Raw genomic sequence first — 26,004 nt, forward strand, 5'->3', positions numbered from 1 at the left:
GAGAGGCAGTCCTGTGTCCCACGTGGATCGCCTCAGAGAGAGGGGTAGGAAGGCTTGGACAGGAGGATGTCTAGGACAGAAGCCAGCAAACAGCTTGCATAACTTTCCTCTGCCAAGAATTTCCGTGGTGGGGGATATTCTCTAGCTGTTTTGGGAGCGGTGAATCTGTTTTTCCCTAGACTCCTGGGTAAGGTGCTTAGTGACCAGAGGTTACGTTCTGGTTATTTTGGGGATGCCTCCACAGCGTTTCCTTTCCACTCCCCTTCCACGAGATACCACCAGGTAAAGGGCCATTCAGTTCCTGTTTATTGCGGGTAATTGTTCCAGTTCTGACAGAGCAAGGAGGTTTTGGTTACTACTCAAACCTTTTTCTTGTACAAAAGCCTGATTTTTCCTTCTGCCCCCATCCTGAACCTGAAGTACCTCAACGTACTTGGGTAGCCAGCTTTAGGATGGAGTCTGTTCACTTTGTAATCAAATCCATGGAGCGAAAGGAGTTTCTTGCTTCCTTGGATATCAAGGATACACTCATTTATATCCCAATATGTGAAGGCCACCGCAACCTTCTCCAGATTGCTGTGGACGTGTCCCACTACCAGTTCTGAACCCTGTCCTTTGGTCTGACAACAGCACCAAGGGTATTTACAAAGGTCATGGCAGTTCTGTTACTCCTTTCTGATGTAGGAGTTCTGCTACACCTCTACGATATCCTGATCAAAGCTATTTCTGCTCCTCTTCTGTCCCACTTGCGCTTGACAGTAAAAATGCTGAAGATGCATGGTTGTCATAAATTTCAGCCTGTTCCCAACCCAGAGCATGGTTTTCCCTGGTCTCTTTGTTTAACACCAGGTATCAGAGGGTGTTTTTCAACCAGGACAAGATACTGGCCATTCAAGAACACATGAAAACCTTGTTCATCCAAGCACGTTTTCTTTCTACGGTGCATGAAACTTATGAGGCGGGGGTGTTTCAACGCCCTTCCAAAACTAGATACTAGCAAGGTGGTTGAGGTCTAATCCTCAATTGGAATTGGTGACACAGTTCTTCCGTCTGTCGCCACTGAACAGTCAGTCTCTTGAAGGCGAGGAATCTCAGTCAGGGAAGTCCCTTCTCATTGTGGGACTGGACCATACTAACCACAAACGCTAGCCTGCACGAATGGAGTGTAGTGACACCAAGCTTCCATCTTCAGGGGCTTTGGTCACGGGAGGAGGCAAGACTGTCAATCAGTGTTCTTGGGCTACGGGCACTCTGATACAGGCACAGTTCTTTCTGAGAGCCAGGCCCATTTGAGTTCAGTCCGATAACTCCACAGTGTAGGTCCATAAAAGTCACCAAAGTGGGCACCAGAAGTTCCTTTGCCATGAAGGAGGGGACTAGGAACATGCGCTGGGTGGAACATCATGCCCTTGGCAATATCGATGGTCTTTATCAAAGGGGTGGACAATTGGGAAGCCGACTACTTAAGTCACCATGCCATTCATCCAGGGGAATGGTCCCTCCATACGGTGGTGTTCGCCCAGATTGTGGACAGGTGGGGTCAGTCTGAGGTCGACAGGATAGCCCATCTGTCCTGGCACAATACCAGGCCACTTTGTGTTTCAGCCAAATATCTGCAGGCATCCCTAGTAGATGCCATGATAATTCCATGGAATTACCGACTGATATAGATCATTCTTCCGATTCCTATTTTACCTTTGCTGCAAAAGAAGGCCAAGAGGGAAGGGGGTGCAGGTAATTCTGCTGGTCCCAGACTGCCCAAGAAGATCCTTCTCGGCATGGAGCCATCCTGGAGACTTCCCCTCAGGGAAAGACTTTCTGAGCCGGGGTCCGTTCTTTCATCAGGACTTGGTATTGCTGGCTTTTACGACCTGTTAGTTTAGGCCCAGATTCTCAGCAGAAAAGGTTTCTCTGACAGGGTCATCCAGGCAATGATTAAGGCCAGGAAATCAGCATCTTGTAAGCATTATTACTGGGTCTGTAAGTCCTACAAAGGCTGACGTGAATGGCGAGGTGAACCACCTCTTCGTTCCATCTGACTCTGTTTTTGTCTTTCCTTCAGGATGACCTGGACAGTGGGTTAATCTTCTCTTAAGGTTCAAGTCTCAGCCTTGCCTGTCTTTTTCCAAAGATTGGCTGTGCTGTTGGAAGGCCACACCTTTCTTCAGGTGGTCCTCCACATCCATCTACCTTTTTGTTCCGCTGGTGTCACCGTAGGACCTGATTTCGGTTCTTTCTGCGTTGCCGAACTAGCCGTTTGTACCTTTTTAGAATCTGTTCCTTTAATTTCTGATGGGGAAGGTCTCCTTTTTTCTCAACATATCATTTACAAGAAGGGTATCTGAGCTGGCCCTATTCTGTAGGTCTGGCCTTGCTTTTTTTCACTAGGACAGAGCGGTTTTATACACCAAGGCCTCTTTCCAACCCAAAGTGGTGTCCAAATTTAAATTAAATTAGGACATTGTTATACCTGCTTTGCAGTCCAGTGCTCAGGATTTGCCCTATTGAATTAGAATAACAGACTGGAAGCTTTAAAATGAGGGTGGTGCTTTTGAAATCAAGAACATCCAGCTAGCGCCAGGACCATCTTCTAAAGTTGATTCAGCTGTGAGATTGGGGCACCTCCAGTGCAAAGCTTTCTCAGTAATGGCAACAGGCAGGGGTGTGTGCATCTGCACGCACAGTGAGGAGACTTTTGGAGGATGGCCTGGTGTCAAGAAGGCCAGCAGAGAAACCACTTCTCTCCAGGAGAAACATCAGGGACAGACTCATATTCTGAAAAAGGTACAGGGATTGGACTGCTGAGGATTGGGGTAAAGTCATTTTCTCTGATGAATTCCCTTTTAGATTGTTTGGGGCATCTGGATACGCTTGTCCGGAGAAGGAAAGGTGAGCGCTACCATCAGTCCTGTGTCATGCCAACAGTAAAGCATCCTGAGACCATTCATGTGTGGGCTTGCTTCTCGGCCAAGGAAGTAGGCTCACTCAAAAAAAAATTCTAAACACAGCCATGCATTAAGAATGGTACCAAAACATCCTCCGAGAACAACTTTTCCCAACCATCCAAGAACAGTTTGACGAACAATGCCTTTTCCAGCATGATGGAGCACCTTGTCATACAGCATAAGTGGCTCTGTGATCAAAACATTGAAATTTTGGGTCCATGGCCAGGAAACTTCCCAGACCTTAATCCCATTGAGAACTTGTGGTCAATCCTCAAGAGGCAGGTGGACAAACAAGAACCCACAAATTCTGAAAAACTCCAAGCATTGATTAGGCAAGAATGGGCGGCCATCAGTCAGTATGTGGCCCAGGAGTTGATTGACAGCGTCCCAGGACAAAATTCAGAGGTCTTCAAAAAGAGGGGTCAACACTGCAAATATTGACTTTTTATAAACTTAATGTGATTCTCAAATAAATCCTTTGACACTTATGAATTGCTTGTAATTTCACTTCAGTATACCATAACATCTGCCAAAAAGGTCTAAAAACACTGACGCGGCAAACTTTGTGAAAGCCAATACTTGTGTCATTTTCAAAACTTTTGGCCATGACTGCAGTCTTCCTCTATATTGCTGTTTTTGAAATGTAGCAGTAAGACACTGTTGAACACAGAGAAAAATGCGCTCAACCAAATCGGAAGACGATCCTACACAGGGAATGTTATAAAAGTATATTATTAGTGCAAGGGGAAATTGCGCACAGTTTATCCAGGCAGACCCTGATCTGCAAAATAATATCCAATCTAGTAAGTAACAACTCCCTTCCTGTGACCCACACATTCACTAATACAGGTGCACATATATTGATTGCACAAAACGACCCACACAGGACATTAATATAGATATGCACACTGCATTAACAGCAAACAAAAAGAAACCACATTGCCACAAGAATTAGTTTTTGTGCCTTGTGCTCCCCAATTATGCTACTACTCCACACTCCCCTACTTGTGCATATTGCTAACGTCTACTTGCCTGTCACTTTGTTTTTCGGGTTCCTGTTATGGGGTTTGCGTAAAGAGCAATGGTATTTATTCAAAGGTAGTCTTTAGCTGTACGCCAAGCAAAGGGCCAGCTGCCTTTGCTAGTTGATACCTAATGCTGAAAAATGGTTTTCAATGATTCAGGTGCAGTGGAAGCAAGTACAGGCAAGAATAAGAGAGACTGATAAGCTTCTTGATGAGGTTGATGATTGCATCTCCAACCTAGAAATAGGTAAGTTGGGCTGTAAACTAAAGGTTTTTCGAAAGGGCTTTCTGTTTTTCTATTTATAGAATATTTTTTTTTCTTTTTCTATTTGTGTAATGAAATAAAAAAAAAATGCAGGTGCATTGTAAATTAATTTGAATTGCACAGCAGGTAGCTTTCACATGTTGACACAGGCTTTGTTCAAAAACTGAAAGGAGCAATAAACTTAGGCTTTTATACAAGGAACTTGTATTTAAGACTAATATGTTTGTGTGTACACACGTATGTACATAAAATTCTGCTCTGTTATCAGCTGTGGTGTTAAAATGTGGCTGAAGGTGTTGGGCAGTTATGAAATGACAGATTATATGCAGGAAAATAACTTGGCTCAACATTACATCTTTAGCTCAAATATTATTCTTTTAAAAGCTTCCAATTTTAAGAGTCCTTTACATATATGTAAATATTATTAGTAGGTCTTTTATGTAAGGTTACTTATATATTTTATTAATCCTGTAGGCACACATGTTGAAATCTGATCTCTGTATTTTATTAGAACTAGAATGACTATTTTCTCTCCTTCTCAGATCTGATCAATTTTTTTTAACTGACAAGATTACATACTGTGCAGTGATCGACCAATTTGATGGGGTTATTATGTGGCTTATTGTTAAATGTGGTCAGAAAGTGACCCGCAGATTAACGCTGTCTGCTCGTGCGTGCAACTATTTTCTGATTTCTTTCATCCATCTGGGGGACACTGCTAACCATGGGGTAGGTTAGGGAGGAGTCTGGCACCCAAATAGTTAATCTTTTGCTGCTGACAGGCATATCCCCCCGCCCCTTCCCCACAGAACTCAGTTTGAAGTAGGTGCCCTAGGAGTATGGGCTGAAGTTTGGAGAGCTGCACAGTGAACGGAGTTCACTGGGTTTAGGCTTTTTTTTTTTTTTTTTTTTTTTTTTTTTTTTTAGCTGTTGACATAGTGCACGAGTGGCTCTGCGAGACAGAGCGCACTCGTGAGCAGAGAAGGACTGTACAGCTGACAGGTTGGAAACAGTGAGACTTCTCGCAGTGTGAGATGCGCTCTCACACTGCTAGCAGAGTGAGGCGCTGCCACAGCCAGTAAGCGCCGGTGCTCTTGCCGTCCCCGGGGCCATGGAATATACCAAGTCCCCTCCTCAAGGAAAGAGGAGGGGTAACTTGAGCTAATGGTCGCGCTATTCAGCGCTTTGCAGAGGGGAACAGAGGAGCGGATAGCAGCGATTCCACTCAAGGAAGTGTGTGGAAATTGCAGTCAGTCTGCACAGGTGAAACAGAGAGAGCCAGGGAGGGGGAAGTTAGAAAACCTCCCCCCTCCCCCGCTGAGTGAGCAGGTGGAAGATTATAAAGTAAGGAAGGACACAGCAGCCATTTGGAGGAGGCACAGCTGCTGGCAAACATCTCCCTGCTAAGTATCATTTATTTTCTCTATATTGCATGGATAGAGAAGTATAATTGTTATGGGCATATATATTAAGTAGAGCCTGTATAAAACAACAAAATTTGGCTCTCCTGTGTTTATTCAGAAATGCTGTAATGTGTTCAGACCTAATTAGCTAGTATTTCTGATAACTATTGAGTGTTTGTGCTTGTCTGGTTGTTTGTGGCTTTGTTTTTCTCCCAATAATGGCTGATAAAAGTAAAGTAACATGTGCCAAACATACGATCTGTTCAAAGTGTAATGTTAAATTAACTAGAGAACGTCTGGATCAGGGGCTTTGTGCTGTGACACCTGTAATATTGCAGCCTAAAGACAGCCCTATTCAGGGGACAGAGCCTCCAGAGTGGATGGCAACCTTTTCACAGGGGGTTAATACCCTTGTGAACCTGTTATCTAAACCAGCAGAGATCCCAGTGGTGGCTATGAGACTTCCATCTACCACTGAGATACAACCCCCAGTGAAGCTAGGAGGGGAAATGAGTAGTCAAGGGCTGATGGAGGTAGGAGACAGTCGCTTAGAGGAAGGTCATCCTTTTCCTCCAAGTGACGGTCTATCCGGCCAAGCTGCCGGATAGACCGACAGCATGACTACCACCCTCCTCTGATAACGGAGGGGGGAGTGGGAGGACGGCTGCTGGGGTTTGCCCAGCAGTGGACAGAGTCCTCAGCAGACATGTGGGTTCAGGGGATCATGAGAAGGGGTTACATGATAGTTGGTGGAGCCTGCTCCACACAGGTTTTTTTGTAACCAGTTTACCCCGCTGTCCTCAAAAAAGACAGGCAATGCTCTCTTCTGTTGATTTGCTTCTTTTAAAGAAGGTTATTGTACAGGTTCCGGCGTACCAAAGAAGGGAGGGGTTTTACTCAAACCTATTCTTGGTACAGAAACTGGATGGTTCATTCAGACCAGTGCTGAACCTCAAGCCGCTAAATCTGCATCTGAGAGTAGATTCTTTCAGGATGAAATCCCTAAGATCTGTCATAGATGGCCTGGAGGCAGGCCAGTTCATGGCATCAATAGACATCAGGGATGCCTATCTTTATGTACCGATCTGGGAGAGGTATCAGCCGTTTCTCAGATTCACGGTAGATTCGGCTCACTATCCATTCAGAGCTCTTCTGTTCGGGCTTGCCACAGCCCCAAGAGTATTCACAAAGATTATGGCAGCACTCCTTCACACCAAAGGGGTGCAGATTGTACCTTATTTGGACGATCTTCTAATCAAGGCGTCAACGGTTCAGTTGTTGGAAGAACATCTTCGCCTTACTGCGAGGGTGCTGGAACAGCACGGTTGGCTCCTGAATGTAACAGTCACAAATGATCCCTTGTCGGAGAATGACATTTTTGGGGCTAATAATGGACACTGCAGACAGCAGAGTTTTTCTTCCAGAGGACAAGATAAGGTCCTTGATGGAGTGGACAGACAGGGTTCTGTCACACAGGAGGCTGTCAGTACTCGTGTATGAAGCTGCTAGGAAAGATGGTGGCATCTTTCAAGACGCTGCCATACGGAAGGATACACTCCAGATGTCTTCAATGGGACATTCTGAGGAAGTGGTCGGGGTCCTCCTCTGTTTGGATCGCCAGTGGATGAGGTTATCTCTAGAGACGAGAAAATCCCTCAGCTGGTGGTTGTTAAAGGGCAGATCCTTTGCCCCGTGGGCCTGGATCTTGGTATCCACAGACGCCAGTCTGAGTGGTTGGGGGGCAGTGGTCCTTCACCTAAGGATGCAGGGTCTGTGGTCAGAGAGAGTCTGTTCTTCCCATAAATGTGCTGGAACTTATGGCCATCCTGAAAGCACTGCAGAGGGCTCAGGGTGTGTTACAGGGAAGCCTGGTTCGCATCCAGTCCGACAATGCCACGGCAGTGTCATACATAAACAAACAAGGGGGCACCAGGAGTGCAAGAGCGATGAGGGTCACGTTTCAGATTTTTGCCTGGGCAGAAAGAAACGTGCCTGCGCTGTCAGCGGTGTTTATCCCAGGGAAACAGAACGTACAAGCAGACTATCTAAGTCGGCACGAAATTCTACCAGGGGAGTGGGCTCTGCATCCGGAAGTATTCCAGTTGCTGGTGGACAAATGGGGACTTCCGGATCGAGACCTGATGGTGTCAAGAGTCAACAGGAAAGTCCCAGAGTTTTGCGCAAGAACAAGGGACCCACTGGCTGTGGCAGTGGACGTCCTAACAATGCCTTGGGACTTCAGGTTAGGATACCTGTTCCCCCCCCCCCCCTCCAGCCTGGCCACAAAGGGTATGGTTCCCAGAGATTCTTCTGGTAGCAGTAGGTCAAGGGGTTCGGTTGCCACTTCGAAGAGATCTGCTGACCCAGGGACCGTTCTTACATCAGGGTCTAGACCGGCTGAATTTAATGGCATTGCTTTTGAATCCAGTCTGTGGAGAGCCAGAGGGTTCTCTGTGAGTGTAGTAGACACTCTCCTAAGAGCCAGAAAGCCAGTTTCGGCTAGGATTTATCACTGCATCTGGCATGTGTGTATATAACGTGGTGTAAAAAGAAATCTTACAATTCAAAATCCTTTTGTCTGGCTAGATTTCTAGCTTTTTTGCAGGGTGGCTTGGATGCGGGTCTCCGGTTGGGAACCTTAAAGGTTCAGGTGTCAGCATTGTCAGTGTATTTTCACAGACGGCTGGCGGAGATTCCGGATGTTCGAACTTTCTTGCAGGGAGTTCTTCACATCCAGCCACCCTACGTGCATCCTATGGAACCTTGGGATCTTAATTTGGTCCTGGACATGTTGCAGGAGCCTCCATTCGAACCACTTCGCTCAGCGGAATTGCGCTTCTTGACTTGGAAGGCAGTTTTCCTGCTGGCTATTGCCTCAGCTAGGAGGGTCTCCGAGCTGGGGGCCTTATCTTATAAAGAACCTTATTTGGTCTTTCATGAGGATAGGGCAGTTTTAAGGACTATTCCATCCTTCCTCCCTAAGGTGGTGTCGGGTTTCCATATTAATCAGGAAATGGTAGTTCCGGTATTCAGAGAGGATCCTCAGGTTACTGGAAAAACAAAAGGAAGTAAATGTTTAGATGTCGTTAGGGCGTTGCGGATATATGTTAAGAGAACTGCAAAGATTCGTAAGACAGATTCTCTATTTGTGTTCTTCGATTTCGCTAGACGAGGATGCCCTGCGTCTAAGCAATCAATTGCTAGGTGGCTTACCCTAACAATTAGGGAGGCTTATGTCCGTACTAAGCGTCCTGTGCCAAAGCGTATTGTTGCCCATTCTACCCGTTCGGTTGGGGCATCTTGGGCAGTGCGAAACGGGGCCTCAGCGGACCAGCTATGCAGGTCAGCTACCTGGTCCTCGGTTCATACTTTCACAAGATTCTACCAATTTAATGTTTTTGCGTTTGAGGACGCCTCATTTGGTCGTAGTGCTCTACGTGCGGGGCGATCAGAGCGGTCCCACCCATCAGAGGGACTGCTTTAGTAAGTCCCCATGGTTAGCAGTGTCCCCCCAGATGGATGAAAGAGAAAAGAAGATTTATACTTACGATAAATCTGTTTCTCTGATTCCATCTGGGGGATACTGCGTCGTCGTCGTCCCCCCCCACCCCCCCCCCCCCCCTCTTTTCTTTGTTTTGTGTGTGTTTGGTTGATTGGCCTATCTTCCTAGGGCTTTGTTAATCAAACTGAGTTCTGTGGGGAAGGGGCGGGGGGATATGCCTGTCAGCAGCAAAAGATTAACTATTTGGGTGCCAGACTCCTCCCTACCCCTACTCTACCCCATGGTTAGCAGTGTTCCCCCACATGGAATCAGAGAAACCGATCTATCGTAAGTATAAATCCTCTTTTCACGAACAAGTGACAGCCATGCTAGATATGATCCAGCTCAATGGGAGAAAAGTCTAGCTTTCGTTTAATTTGGCCATTATGTGGGATCGGCCTGAGTGTGGCCAGCTTCAGCTATAGCTGTGATAAGTTTGCCTTTTTTAGGGGGTGGTAAATGAGCAACAACATGGTTGTGCATACTACACATGCATCTATTGTCTGCTTATACAATTTTTTTAGTTTTGTCAGTATTGCAATAGATCTTTTATGCAGATATTAGTTTGCATATATCTCACATTGAATGCATTTGATTTCCTGTTTAGAAACTGCTAAACTGGATGAAGAATGTTTGAATTATAACCTGGCATATAATGTTCCAGGAGGGGTAGAAATACATAATGGTAAGTAAAGAAAATGCTCTGTTATCATATTGGCTATGTAAAGGTAAGCCTTAGTTGCAAACCAGTTGCCAGTGTCGTGTATATACACACAGCTTTTATTCTAAAGCCGTTACAGCTGTTCTCCTCCCAAATGCCTTTTTTCTTATTATGACTTTCATTCATTCTTTATAGAGAGTGAACATTTGAAGTCATTGGAGCAGAACTGTATCAGGTAAGATAAACTTTCCAGATGACACAATTTAATAGTAGTCATGCATTATAAAGTAAATGTATTCAGCTAATTACTCTACAGGCAATAACCAAAACTTATGTTCATTATTTATTTTATCTAATAAAGTGCTGGGACGATTTAAATGTGCCATCTGAGTTTTGTGGTCATGTACGGGTTTGATCTTAAGTTTTACCAGTAAAAAAAATCAAAATAGCTGCAAACTAGTATTTAAATTGAGATGCTTGTTGTCTTGTGCTTTTTTTTTTTTTTTTTTTTTTTTTTGTGAAGTTATATTTTTCTGTATTGTAATTTGCTATTGAGGTTTTTATAATATATCTCAGTCAGCAATTATTTTTATTATGCTATATTTATTAAACACACAACCTATTGTGCAGCACTGTACATTGAAGGGGACCCAACACACACAAATTAAATACAATGACAGCAGAAGGTAAAGATGGCCTGCCCAAATGAGCTTACAATGTAATAGATGTGCAGAACATTTTATACATAAGGTAGTGGAATAGCAATTGTAGCTGCTGGTGGGGAAGGTGCTAGTAGCTACTCTAAAGCGGCATGATCAGTCCCATTAATAAAGCAGCCATTGGCAATTAACATTTATGGGCTGCTGCTACTAGAGATGTGGTAAGGTTGAAATGAGGAGAGACTGAGTTCATTTTTATGTGCGCTCTCCTGATTGTTTCCGAATTATGTTTTCGCCTTGGGTTTTAATGATTTTCAGCATTTTACAGGTATATGAATAAAGCTTGTATGTTTAATCAGCAATAATAAATGTTTTATTTATACAATCATACTTGTCATTGTATAAGTAATATATTTAATGGCTAACTAAGCATATTCCTATGTTTTTCTCAATAATTTTATATTTTTACTATGGCTGGTGAAGGTTGGTTTTCATAGCCGTGCAAAATGTTTGTTAACTTGATACATCTGATGCTAGTAATTTAGTTTATTATAATGTCTAATTGGTGGTCAAATGTGTTTGGCTTCATTAGTGCATTACCTTTTTTTTCTTTGTTTTTTGATCTAAAATATGTTATTTAATATCCATTATCCTTATTTTACATATGTGTACGTTGTCACATACTTTAAAAAACAATGCTGTGTGGTTTGACCTTTCTACTGTAGGGTTTTATGCAGCTCCTCCATCATTCTTAGTCTTCCTCAATATGCTGTTGAAGGTAGATAATATAGACCCAGTCTCCCGTATACAAGGGGAAGTATGTCATTGGCCATATACTATGCAGTTTTGGCATGTATCTCTAAAAGCAAAGGTGTCATCCTGTATCTGAGTATTACTCAGGCTTCTGAGAGATAATTGAAACAACCTGACTGACAGTTTAATTCCATTTCCAATACATTTACTTTATCTCTGGTAGTACACTTCCTTTTGGGACAAACCTCCAAAGTCTTGATTGTCTTGCAAATTTTCTGAATACGGATTCTGGCATCATCTGTAGAAGCGCATTGAAGCCGCACTCTGAAAAAGCGAAATATTCTTTGTTGCTTCTGGTTTAGCCTGCACATCTAGGTTTGGTGCTGCCCCTCCAGCTAATCACATTTTTTCAAGATTAGAGATTTGACTTGACTTTTTTTTGTTTTTATTTCTCTTTGACTCTTTCATGGAGAAACTTTGCCTTAATTGCTTCAGCTAGCACATTTATGGACAAAAGGGCTTTTTGGCTGTGCCAGTAATCTGGCAGCCTCTCTACACTGACTGAGAAGTCTTCACATCAAGGTTAACATGTTTACGGTGCTTTCCTCCTTCAAGCAAAGAAGCCAGTTGGAGACAACCTATTAGCAATTATTTTCCAGAACTCAAGCTGACTCCTGGCAAAATAGAAATAAGAAGAAAGCCTTACTCCACCAAGATCATTAATGCATGAAGCGAGGAAAGGTGGTGGTTTCTCTTACCTTGTTTGGCAGAAGACTAACGAACATTGGCGTCTCTGAATTATGATCTCCCCTCTTGAAGCTGCTGCTTTTCTTGCTTTTACATGAGACCTTTTGAATGACTTGTGCTCAAAAATTGGTGCAAGGGTATACAAACCTCTGATACAGCAATGCAGTTGTATATTTAATTTGACAGCAGTTGTTACCTGTCTGTAATGGAGAAGGATAAATTACTCAATCAAGCTTTACATGTTTAACTGACCTGCAGTTTGAATGCCAGGGAAAGCCTGAACTACTATTTACCTTTGTACTTAAAATGTTCAAGTTGACACTCTACATTCTTTTCTGTATCCTGATGAAACTCTGCTTTTGCTGGTGTTGCCTAGAGACTTTGAACTGGTAATCTGTTTTCTTCTTCATTTAATACAAATTTCTTACAGCTAAATTAAATCTTCATTTCTGAAACGTTGTGTTTCAGCTGTCTGCCTGTTCTGCTAATTGAGGTTAGACATAAACTGAGTTTAGTAAGTTTAGACATAAGCCTTGCTTTCTTGGTTGTTTTCCCAGAGACCTTTACTGGTGATGAACGTATTGTCTTCCCCTTCTGTTAGTACGTATTTGTTTGGAATTGCACATAAATGAGGCTAGATAAGTGCAAAACTAAGAAAGTTTTCTGAGCTGTGCAAGGTTTTTAATTTTCCTAGCAACTGTTTGAAAAGTATATTTATTTTGAGAAGTGCAAACTTGACACAGGGTCATGGTCAACACATTGAAGTTGGAAAGCAAGATATTTTTCCTCTTATATTTTTTTTGTGGTAAGTTGCTGTAATATGTTGTGATTTCTGTTTGTACTTAATTTTAAAATCTGTTTTAAATATTTATAGTTGGTAGTTTTAGTGCTCGAATGCTACTATATTAATGCTTTGTAGTACTACTCATGTTCCAATAATTAGCTATAATTTGTGATTTAATTTTATTTCCTTGATTGGTAATGCCGCCCTGTGGACATCTTATGCTATATATGCACTCTGGACTAACCATTGAAAGGTGAATACTGCTATGCAAGATTTTAAGTGAGTTGCTCATCTAGAAGCCCAGGTTCTAGATCTAAATGAGCAATTGGCAACACAGAGATCCATTGACAACATTGAGAGGGATTTTGTACACACTGAGCAGGGATAGGTTGGATTCAGTGAAGAAGGGGATGGACACGTGGGAGAGCAGGGTCCTGAGGCTAAGGGGAACGCATGAAGATTGAGGGAGAATTAATCCTGATCAGATAAACTCCAACCAATATGTCAAATTGGCAAATATTGGGGATGTCTGTTCAGAATTAGCATTCCTGGAGCAGGATCCTTCCACTAGCTGCCAGGAGAGTGACTGCTCTAGTAAAGATGGGAACAGTAGTGTAGCAGACTGGTGGTATGTGATTAGAAGGACAAATCTGTTGCCAGTAGCATGAATGCTGAACAGTTTGCTGTCTCCTGATTGCTCCAGTTCTGCATATTGTGGATCAATTAGGTAGATAGTTGCATGGTGCATATAGCTACCAATGACCGTTATATGGATAGCCCTAAAAAAACTATTTCGGGGAACTAGGCTATATACTTAAAACATGGACTTCCAAAGTAGCATTTGGGTCATTCCACATCAGATCACCCAAAATAAAATGAAATGTCCACCACCCATCTCAGCTTTGTTAGAATTTTTTTTAGTTAAGAGAGGATGTCAAAACAACTATTTGTCAAATATCTTGACAATTAGTTGATTTAAATATTGATTTTTAAATTTACTAATCGCGGCTTCTTTATCCAGTTTATTTAACGTATCACGGGTGTTAAGGAATCCCCACAATATTTGGACCCCTAAGGTAACTCTTCCATCAAGATTAGGGATCCCATTTTTGGGGTGAGGGGGGTTAAAAAAAGGTATACATTACTACCACAAAAAATCAGCAGGGTACTTTTTTGTTTTGGTTTACTTTGGTTTCTCTAAAGGGAATCCCCTTCGCATCAGTTTCTGTTTGTTTCATTTCCTATATGGGAGTTTTATCCCATTGCCTCAGTTTAGTTCACTTTCTTGGTATGGTTTTTAACAATTTGTAAATTATGTATTTTTCTTCTCTACTATGAAACAGTACCCTCATGATTTTTTGTGGTAGTAATGTACCCCCCCCCTCTCCCCACCCAAAAAAAATGGCATCCCTAATGTTGATGGAACCTAGCGGTTTTAATTCTTTTCGACAACGTGAGCCAGTTAGTGTTTTGGTTTGGATTTTTGAATTCGGGAGGAAGAGTTACCTTTGGGGTCCAAATTTTGTGGTGATTCCTTAATAAACACCAGTGATGTTTCAAATAAACTGGATAAAGAAGCCGTGATTAGTAAATTATTTAAGAATTTGAAAAATCAATATTTAACTCAACTAATTGTCAGACAGTTGAGATATTTGACAGAAATGGTTGTTTTGACATCCTCTCGACTAAAAAAATGTCTAACAAATCTGAGATGGGTGGTGGACGCTCCTGGTTGAAAGGACATGGGAGGCTATATACTTAAAACAGGGAGGCTTCAGGATACAAGTATGAAGCTGCCGAAAACGCAGCTTCCATCTCCTCCACGGTTTCAGCAACAGCAGTTGCGGCCAGGAGGGCCCTATGGCTGAGGTCCTGGGATGCGTACACTGAATCTAAGAAATCTTTGGAGTCTCTCCCTTATTCAGATGGAGTGTTATTTGGTCTGAATTGGACAGCATAATTTCCCATGCCACAGTTGGCAAAAGTATCTTCTTACCAGTCAATGTCCCAAAGCCTAGGATGCCCAGGTTTGGTACATTTAGACAGCCCTTTTGGGGGGGGGGGGGCTTATCTGGTCAGAGCACAGGTCCAAACCATCTGGCACCAGAGGACACTCGCACTGACTGGTAGGTCTTCCCCCTCCGCGAATCATCCCTCTTCCAGGCTCCTGGATAAACCGGCAGCTTGACGCCCCCCCCCCCCCTTCTCGCGGCGGCTTGAGTTGCGGGGGCGTCTGCTTCTTTACAGAAATATTAAAGTAATTTTATCGTTTTCCAATAAGCATTGTCTAAGCGATTTGTGTTTCCAAAGCACAAAATGATTTATTTTAGCAGATGCAATATTTAGCAGTTCAATACATCATTATAATACAGTACAGCCAATACCAAAAATACATACATAACGCGCTCGCTAAGCTGTGCTCCACTGGTACCAGCTTACAGTACTTCACTCCAGAATACTGTGGTCAGAGAGAGACTGGGCTAATACCAGTTAGAGCTGTTACAGAGAGAACAATGCAGATGAAGTGGCTTGCTTCTATAGGTCCAGGCTTCAGGAGGGTCCAGTGTAAGCAGGTCATAGGCTATGTTCAAACAACCCCCTCCGAGGGTGAGGGTCAACATTCCAGATAATTATCCCGCCCAGAAACCAGGTAAAGCTAATCTATTCACAATACACAGGCAGTAACAATTTGAACATGTATTCCCTAACATCGCTAACTAGAGTATGCAATGTGCGATCTCTTCGGTGAATGAACTGGACAACTGCTGATGAATAGGGGATTAAAATGATACTAAACATGACATAGTTCCTGCAACCTGAACCTCAAATATCACTAAAGTGTACATATAATCATCTATAAACTAAATACGATCTGCTCATAAATCACTGTAGAATGGAACCAATATAAATATGAAATATATAAATAAATATGAGTGCTAGTGTGTGTGTATTTTACCGCGTGATCGTGCCATGCTACGTGTTACGTGGCATACTGATCGCAATCGCACAGTAAAACAATATTAATCAATATAATTTCGTTCATCCAATTATACGACTTCGACAGAGATCAGTGGGCAGAGTCCCTCGGAGGACAGTTGGATTTGTGGATCGTGACGAGAGGTTACATAATAGACCTATTGGGCCCAGTTTTTAGCAACCAGCTTGCCCCGCAACCCACAAAGAAGATGATATGCAATGCTCTTCTGTGTTGCCTTTCTTCTGTCCGCAGGAGTCCTCCGGGAAGTGCCGGAGCAGCAGAGGAGACAAGGGTTCTACTCAAGTCTCTTTTTGATCCAGAAGCTGGATGGCTCCTTCCGCCCTCTCTTGAACCTAAAACAGTTGAACCTTCACCTGCAGGTGGTCAGATTTAGGATGGAATCACTCAGGTCGGTTATCAACGGACTGGAAGCAAACCAGTTCATGGTGTCGATAGACATCAAAGACGCCTACCTCCACATTTCAATCTGGAAGGCACATCACTCTTAGATTTACAGTGGGACTTTCTCACTACCAGTTCACTGCTTTCCCATTCTACCTTGCAACCAAGGGTGTTTACAAATATAATGGCAGTGATGGCAGCTTATCTTTATTCCAGCGTAGTGCAAATAGTGCCCTACATGGATGATTTACTAATCAAGGCTGCCTCGGATCACCTGCTCGAGCAGCATTTACAGCTCACCATCAGGATCCTGGAGAGGCATGGGTTGATCATAAACCGGGCCAAATTCCAGTTAACCCCTTGCCAGAGAATGACCTTTCTGGGAATGATAATAAATACCAAACCTTTGCCCATGGTCTAGGATCTTGGTATCCAGACGCCAGCCTTCGGGGATTGTGTGACTTTGGCCCTTCATTTGAGACTTCAGGGGCTCTAGTCCTCTCTCCCCATCAACATACTGAAACTGAAAGCCATGTTAAAGGCCTTAAGAGCCCCCGGTCCATCTGCAGCCCGACAATGCCACGGCAGTGTCGTATGTCAGACGGGGGCACCAGGAGTGCAAGAGCAATGGAGGTGGCGACTCCGATCTTGACCTGGGTCGAAAACCATGTTCCCTTCATCTCCGTAGTCTTTAGTCCAGGCATCCAGAACTGGGAAGCAGACTGTCTAAGCCGGCATGCAATTCTGACGGGGCATTGGTCTTTTCATCCGGAGGTCTTTCAGTCTCTGGTCGTTCGATGGGGGACCCCGGACCGAGACCCAATGGCATCTCGTCACAACAGAAAGGTCCTACACTTTTGCTCAAGGGCAAGGGACCCCTTGGCAGTGGCCGTCCATGTAATGACAATGCCCTGGGACTTCAGGTTAGGATACCTGTTCCCTCCCATTTCCATGATTTCCCGCGGCTTTCAGCGAGTCAAGCAGGGCGGACTCCCAGTCATATTACTGGCTCCAACTTGACTGTGGAGGGTCTGGTATTCAGAAATTCTGTTGATAGCGATAGGTTTAGGTCTTCGGTTACCTCTTCGAGAAGACCTTCTACAGGGACCATTCCAACATTAGGATTTACCGCGGCTGAATTTAACAGCATGGCTGTTGAAGCCAACCTTTGGTAGTCCAGAGGGTTCTCTTAACGAGTAGTGGACACCCTCCTTAGGGCTAGAAAACCAGTCTTTGCTCGTATTTACCACCGCATCTGGCTTACCTAAATTAGATGCAAGAGCCAAACCTGCCACACAGGTTCAATCCACGCCTCAAGGTTTCTTGCTTTTCTCCAGGATGGACTGGATGGGGGCCTTCGCCTGGGATCCTTAAAAGTGCAGATTTCTGCTCTTTGTTTTTTTTAGGGGGTTTTTTCACCGTTGCCTAGCAGAAATGCCAGACGTCAGGACCGTTCTGCATATCCAACCTCCATATGTTCCGCCCACAGCACTCAGGGATTTTAATCTGGTCCTTAATATCATCTCCATCAATTTATATAGCGCCACTAATTCTGCAGCGCTGTACAGAGAACTCTCACATCAGTCCCTGCCCCATTGGAGCTTACAGTCTAAATTCCCTAATATAGACACACACTGACACACGGAGGGAGACAGACAGACAATATGCTTCAGGGACCTCCCTTTGAACCGTTACAGACTGCGAAGTTGCGTTTTTTAACATGGAAAGTGGCCTTTCGATTAGCTATTGCGTCACATGTAGAGTTTCCGAGCTTGGGGGCTTTATCATGTCGCGAACCATATCTTGTGTTAGACGATGATAGGGCGGTTCTCGGAACAGTTCCTCCTTTACTGCCAAAAGTATCTGGTTTTCATGTTAACCAAGAAATAGTGGTTCGGGTGTTCACGGAGGATCCATAAGCTTCTGGAACAGGCTCTATGAAATTTCTGGTTGTGTTCAGAGCTCTCTGATGTCTTATGGACATAGATTGGAAGATTTGCCGCACAGATTTTTTTTGTTTATTTCATTTGACTTCTCAAAGCAAGGTTGGCTGGCCTCCAAGCAATCTATTGCTCGACGGCTTACGTTGACTATTAAGCAGGCTTACATCCATGCTAACCGACCTGTGCCAGATGGTATTGCCCATTCTACCCGCTCCGTGGGCGCGTCTTGGGCTGTGCGAAATGTGGCCTCGGCGAACCAGTTATGCAGAGTAGCCACTTGGCCCTCGGTCCATACCTTTACATAATTTTACCAATTCATTGTCTTTGCGTCGGCGGACACCAGTTTCAGTCATAGTGCTCTACGTGCTGGGCTGTCAGAGCGGTCCCTCCCTTAAGGGGGCTGCTTTAGAAAGTCCCCATGGTAGCAGTGTCCTCCAGATAGGATGATAGAAGAGGATTTTTATACTCCCGATAAATCAGTTTCTCTGATTCCATCTGGGGGACATTACGTTCCCTCCCTTCTGCTCTTCTGCTGTTTGGTCTTTGACTCCCCTTTTTTGGGGCTTTATACTTAAACTGAAGAAGCTACAGGGGGGTTTTAGAGGGGAGGGGTTTGTCAGCAGCATACATTAACAGAGTTTACTAGTTAAGTGCCAAACTCCACTCCCCTCACGCAACCCCATGTTAGCAGTGTCCCCCAGATGGAATCGTAGAAACAGATATATCGGGAGTATAAAATTCCCCTTTTCTTAGAAAATCTAAAAAGTAAGGTGTCCATATTTGCTGCGCCACTGGTGTATGTAGGGTTAACGGAGCAAAATAGCATCTTGCTACAGAAAGATTTAGCTAAAATGGCAAAATCCCCCCACCCCATTTACAGTTATGTACCAAGCGGGTGGTAATGTTGCAACTTTATTTAATTGGCTAAAATTGAGATGGAGACTGGGAATACTAGTTGTCAGAAAGTAGAGTAGCCGCACACACTGCCAGGTAAAGGCTATCAATTGTTCACCACAGTGTTGGATTGTAAGCTCATTTGGGCAGGACCAACTTTTTCTTCCATTTCATATACTTGTATGTTTTTTATTTGTATCAAGATCACCTCAATGTACAGCACTGGTATGTTGGAGCTTTGTAAATCAAGGATAAGATTTTAGAAAAACTAGGTTTGTTAACTTTGAGTGAAAGAAGGTGCCTTACATGTGATCTGATTAATATTTATTAATATAGCTATGATCAGCCAAAAATGTATTTGCTTAATTAATGTTTAATTTCCAAGGACCATACAGAGAGCACAAGGCCATCCGTTATGAATGAAGGGTTTCATCATCAGCATAGAAAGGGATTCACTAGTGTAAATGATGTGTAGGATGTACATATTTAAAATAAAATCTGTGTGACGCACATTTAAAAACAATGGGTTAACAGTGAAATGTCACAGCAACTCTTTTTGTAACAACCAATTAGTTAATACAGTAGAGCAAGTTAAGCATGTTTAGGATGGACATAAGGATATCCTTAAATGGAAATAAGAATTCTATAGGGTTGGAGGTTACCATAGGTTAATGGATAGATTAGATTGGCCAAGTCATTCATATTTGCAGTCAAATTCTGTGTTTCTATGTAGCTTGGAGGAAACAAGGCAAAACAAATAACAAGCTGTTTTTAATTCTCTGTAGAGAAAGCTTGCAGCTAAAAGAACGGAAGGCGAACATCCTAACACAACTTGACAGCCTGCAAACAGAAGCACGACGTCTTGACAAACATTTACAAGCATCCAGGTAAGAGAATAGAGAAATATAATCCTTTTATTATAAACTGAATCGTGGATAAAATGCAGACCAGTCATTTATAATTATGAAAAAAGTGTTTTTAGTGTTTCCCTTTTCTCCAGATGTTTAATAAATCATTTGACCAAACGTTTTATGCATAAGCAATGTTGGAAATTAAAGTAGCTCTGTTTTTTTATAGTCAAATTTAAATATTTATATGTTCCAGTTAATATAACTAACAGGAAAGTAAATTTTCAAGAAAGAATGGTAGAATTCTATGCTGTACACTGCATAACATTTAAAAAATGAGCTGTGAGTGAAAAAACATTGATACCACTTTCATACTGCTGCCCCTGCAATTTATAGGGTTTTTCAAGTCGGGTTTTTTGCCGAGCCGGGTCTCACCATTCATACTGCAGGTTAACCAGGGCCGACACGGGAATTACCCCATCAAAATTTTCACTAACACCATTCATACTGCGCCTATACCAGGGTCATCTCAGCTTGCCCAAGTAAAACCCAGGGTTTTTGAGGCAGTATGCATGCGGTATAAGTGGCTTTAATTGCTGTAAGTAAATAGTGCATTTCAAGGTATCAAAATAAAATGGTTAAATTCTGCTTTCACTTTCAAGTTTATCGGGATAGATCATTGTACTATTTTCTCCATGTGTGACAAGATGGTATTTTGGGTTAACACTTGCATCTGTCATTTCAGTAATATAATTAAATCCTGTCTGGTTTTTTATTTCAGTTACACTGAATGGGACCTAATTAAGTGGACAGATACAAAGGCAACTTTTTTTTTTCTGTATGATTCTCTTGAACTCAACATCTTGTTTGGAGATTATGCCAGTAAGTGCTTTCACATACCCAGAATATTAACATTTTAAAGCAATGGTCTATAATATGTCTTGGCTAGTAGGGAAATAAGAACAAGACCTGTGATAGAGATAGAGAGAGAGTGATATAATTTCACAAGGACACCTAAAGGTTTGGATAGTTGCACATTTTATAGAATAAAAATATCGGAGTGCATTTTTTGTTTTTTCTTACAAAACTATTCCCAGTAAGACTAGCATACACTGGCATTTTCTCTTGACTAAAATTGCATGCAATTTGGTGTTTTGTTTTAGCTTTTCTTAAAGTGTATTGACATTTTATTTGCTGTGCTTAAAGCTAAAGTAGGAGGGATCTTTTATTTATTTAAACTGGTTGTACATCTGCGTTATCCCTTTATAATCCATACAATGCCTGTAGGAGAGAACAGAAAAACTTGGCTAGGTACATTTCAGCCGATTATTGGGTCAATCAGACGATAAACGACCGCTTGGCCCGACAAAAACAAATGTAACTGTCCATATTATTTGACTGTTTAGCCTCCTTAATAAATAATAATCCTCTTTAGACACAGTGTAGGCTGAATGAATATCAGATTTTCATTGTTAAGAACACTAGCTTGAGCTTTTTTTTATTACTTTCTTATTTATCAGACATTGAACAGTTTAATAACCAACCTTGCCGAAGAATTTCAACAGTAATATTTGAATCTCGGTTGAACGGTGAGAATGACCTTTTTGAATTTTGACTGTCAAATTTAGCCCATACAGCGATTAATTCATATTTAAGTGATCGTTTATGCAGCAGTTTCATAAAATGCTTTTTTTTTTTCAGGTCAAAGGCAAATGCTTCTTAAAAGTACTGTGCAACTTGACATTGTAATTTTCAATATGAAAACATAAAAACTGTATGACAGAAAAGTAATCCTGAACACTGTATCTTATTATTCCCCAGCTATAATAGTGTCTTGATATCTAGGAGCTTTTGTATTTTTCATCTTGCAAGTATTGCCTTTAAAAATATGGATATGGTTTACAGTATTTCAGTTTATGATGTGATTTTTTAAAGGTGGTATATCTCTTCTCCAAACATTTATTAATTTTATTATTAAATGATAGGTCGATCATGCTAGAGAGCATGCTGAAAGAGCCTAAGGAAATGTTCTAACTAAAATACGATTTAATGAGTGTTGCTGCAGAAAATATTAGTACATGCACAGTAATAACCAGATTTGTAGCACAGATTTGTATAATTGTTTTTGAAGAAAATATGCGTGAGTTGATGAAGCTGAAAATCGTATTTCTATTCTGGAAGACGCTACGGCACCCATTAGAGGGGAGCTGCAAACCCCGGCCGAGCAAATTTCTGAGTGTAAAGTCAAAATAACGGATCTTGAGGGGCCGTCTGAGGCGTAATAATTTTCAATTTGTCGGACAAACGGAACATGCAGAATTGTCTGCTCCTGAAATATTTTTGGAAATCTGGCCTGTTGAACTGTTTGGGAGGGAGGCATTTTCTCCCATGTTCGCAGTAGAAAGAGCACATCGCCTACAGTCTCAAGCGCTTCCACCAGGTGCACCCTCGCGAACATTTATGGCCAACTTCCTGCATTTCTAAAGATTTACGCACTAGTCTAAGGACCACGTCTCTGAGGTGCCTCTTAAAGTTTGATAATTCTGCAGTATCTGTATTCTCAGGTTTTGCGTTGGAAGTGCAGAGATCAGGAGTCCATTTTATATTGGTTAAACTCAAATTACGTGAATTAAATCTTCCTTAATCTATGTTCTTCCCGGCCAGGCTTTGAGTAGAGGTCCAGGGCCGTTATTTATTTTCAACACCTCAGGATGCCATGGATTGGGTGGAAAGAAATTCCCAGGAGAAAACATGAGATCATTAATGTTTTTGTAGTTTGGTTCATGTTACTATTTCTCAATGTTGTGTTTTTGGTTTTTGTTTTTTTATATAATTAGGCAAAATATTCTGCTGTTAATTGGCAGCAGAGGATTATCGATATATACTTTATTAGAGGAGGATACCTGCTAGTTATTGTCAGGATTGTATAGCTCCTCTGTTTTGTATTTAACTTCTGATTGCTTAGTGGTATGGGGATTGATTTGGGGATGAGTTATACCTTAGTATTTTTTATAGGGGTATATGGGGTGGAGATGGTAGTTATGGGTTATATTGTTTTTCTGGTTCTCGGTATAGAGTGTATTTTAATATAGGATGTACTGTACTCGGACTAGATTAATATAATTTTCTTCTTTTTCCTTTTTTTTTTTTTTTTTTTTATTCATTTTTTTTTTTCTGCACATGATCCCTCGGACACCTCTCCCCAGATATTTGTTCCTTTTTCGTTATATGTTTTGGTTTCTCACATTGTGTGGTTTGACACGGCTATGAGAAGTTTGACTGGGTGGAGGGCTCCGCTTGTTTACATGGATCACAAGAGGATTGAATGACAAGGTCAAACATTCCCTTGTGTTGTCGCAGCTCCGAAAATTATACAGATATCTCTCTAGTTGAGACGCATCTGTATGGTAATAAGGTTTTAGCCCTGAAGCGTCAATGGGTTGGGTGGGCGTATCATTCGGTACATTCTTCCAACTCCTGGGGGGGTCTCTCTTTTAGTTAAGAAAGCGTAGACCTTTACCTTGAAACATATGCAGATCGACCTTTATGGGCGTTGTGTTCCTTAGAGCAGTTGTTAATTTTTCCCCCCTTGTTGTTCTGGCAGTATATATCCCGCCTCCCTATAACAACGAAGTCTTGTGTAAGGCTGCTAGTTTTATGTCTCTTACTCCAGCTGTGTTCTTGGGAGATTTTAACAATGTTCTCCATACGAGTTTGGATAGATGGCGCAAGTCAAATGTGCCTCTCCCTTATAGCCCTACTCCCTTCTCAAATAAATGAGGAGATGGACACTGTTGATCTTAGTTGAGAATTAGATATCCTGATAAACAGTTCTCTTGTTGTTCTACCTCTTATGACACCATGTCTCAAATAGATTTGATTTTGCTTTGCTTGACATTATTTCCCCATGTTACCCTAATTGACCATCTCCCAAGAGGTATTTCGGAACATTTTCCAGTTATGTATCGATATGACCAGTGATAGGGGAGTGAAATTTTGGAAATGAAATCAAACGTGGCTCGGCTCAATGGGGGCTGGATCTGACCTTATTTTTAGGTGGGAGGTTTTTTTATTTTAATGATGCCACTCCTGCTGTCCTGTGGGATGCCGTTAAGGCTTTTCTTAGAGGGACACTTCTCAAACAAGTCTCTGATATTAAAAAGTATAATGGGAAAATGGATGTTGGAACAGCATTGTAGGCCTCTGTAGTGCCTATATCTAACTTCACATGCAACTGAGGATCGATTTCAGTGTTTGAAGGCTCAAATGGAATGGATGGACCATCTTTTTAGTAGGTCTAAGCGCAGCCACCTTTTTCTTCACAACTGTCAATATTCCCAAGCTGATGAGGGTGGGAAAAAACTTTCCCTTACTGTTACAGGTAGGATTAATTTGTTTAAAATGGTTGTGTTGCAAAAGTATTTTTAAATATTTTTCAACATTCACCAGTGTATCTTCCGAAATCAGTGTTTTGGAATTTGGATAGGCTAATCTCTTTGTTTGTGTGAGGGGATGGTAGGGCTTGAATTCGTTTGCCTACATTATGTAGGTCTATAGCCGATAGAGGTTTGGCTCTTCCAAATCCTCAATTTATATTATGCAGCTTAGCTTATCCATTTGATTAGCTGGGTGGGGACTCAGATCCCGGTACCTCTGCTGGGTTTTCTAAGTGAGCAAGCGGGGTCCTCCTGGATTAGGGTTGTGCCTTTGTCTTCCCCTTGCGGTATTGCTGATCTGTAATGCTCCCTTCAGTTTGCGCCAATTATCAAGCAAGCTGTGGAGATTTGGCACCTCTCCATCATATACCTAGAGGTCAAGGTTATAATCCTGGAATACCACTTCTCTCCCTGAACTTGATAAACTACAGAAGTGTAATTTATGGTGTAGATACAATATTATGACAATGGAGCAGTTGTATAAATCCGGATGCTTAAAAACCTTTGTGCAATTATCCCAGGAAAAGGGAATTCACAGTTTTGCATTTTATTGCTGTCATGAACGTCCAGCCTGCCCCAGATACAGCAATCTGAACAGCTGGCTATGATTGGCATCACCTTAGTCACTTAGCAATGAATACACCTTTTCTGCCACCACAAAGGATTTATTATGGTGTCCTTACGTTCACCAGAACCACTATTAATGTTTCACATTTAAATCACATACATATGTAGCATGAGCCTCCCTGGGCTTCGTAAGTTCACAAAGCATCGCGGAGAACACACAAGATTAAATTTATTTAATCTGAAAAATGTTTCCAAGGCTTAATTACAAAAAAAGGTTAATAAGACATGCAATAAATTTGCACAAATAAGTTTCAGAAAATAAAATAGGAAATAAAATCAGTGTTACTACTTACTAGTTAAGACCTGGTGTGTGAGGGAAAACAATTGAGGAGAATGTGACATTTAAGTCTTGATAGACACCCTCATGAAAATGCACTCTTGTCTGTCAGAAGATTTTAAACTTTTTTCCACATGGCTTTCACCCCCCCTCCTTAAACCTATGGGGTTTAGCTGTCAAGGACAGATTGATCTCCTAAATGTCACAGGGCTTTCGAAGTGAGCTAGGAATGTCCTGAGACCGGGATGCTCGTAGGACCTGGGTTTCCCACCTTTGTTTGTTCAGCTTGACTGGATGGTTTACAACTTTGGGGCTTCAAACTCCTCCACGATCCTATCTCTCCCTGGTCTGGCTATTTTCAACAGTTTAATAACACTTGCATAAGTTGAAACACATGTCATCTAGCAAAGCACACGTTGAGATTACATTACAAAATTGCATACAATATACATTGTCATACATGAATTCATCAGAAAATAGCAATCAGTCATTAGATATACTACATAATCGTCACAATTGCCATCTACAATTAAGACATGCACTTGACTTCCAATTTATTTCTTCTCCCCTGTTGCTTCGACCATCTCCTCTAAAGAGCCTCCAACATACGGTGGGCACACGAAATACTATATCGGTACTATACTCAAATCTTAACTCAGTTGACCCTGATGGTTTAGATAAACTGAGATCTAAATGGGAAGTAGATTCAGGCTTTCTTCTGGATGTGGAATCGTGTTATATGCTTAAGTCTTTATGGTGCTACGTCTTGCCTTAGCTACCAACATATTCATTTATATATATATATTACATAGAGCAG

General features: G+C 42.0%; 1 protein-coding gene across 1 annotated transcript in view; it reads left to right on the top strand.

Annotated features, from left to right (window-relative positions):
* KNL1 (kinetochore scaffold 1) overlaps positions 1 to 26,004 on the top strand; it is a gene marked incomplete at its 5' end in the record, with an annotated part of 106,556 nt that overhangs the window by 68,464 nt on the left and 12,088 nt on the right. Inside the window, 6 exons of the mRNA XM_075194645.1 lie at positions 4,130 to 4,217; positions 9,787 to 9,864; positions 10,036 to 10,075; positions 19,785 to 19,886; positions 20,629 to 20,729; positions 21,368 to 21,436. Of these exons, the coding sequence (XP_075050746.1) occupies positions 4,130 to 4,217; positions 9,787 to 9,864; positions 10,036 to 10,075; positions 19,785 to 19,886; positions 20,629 to 20,729; positions 21,368 to 21,436 (478 nt within the window). The remainder of the gene's footprint in view (positions 1 to 4,129; positions 4,218 to 9,786; positions 9,865 to 10,035; positions 10,076 to 19,784; positions 19,887 to 20,628; positions 20,730 to 21,367; positions 21,437 to 26,004) is intronic.

Source organism: Mixophyes fleayi, unplaced genomic scaffold, assembly GCF_038048845.1.
Source record: "Mixophyes fleayi isolate aMixFle1 unplaced genomic scaffold, aMixFle1.hap1 Scaffold_99, whole genome shotgun sequence".
Lineage (NCBI taxonomy): Eukaryota > Metazoa > Chordata > Amphibia > Anura > Limnodynastidae > Mixophyes > Mixophyes fleayi.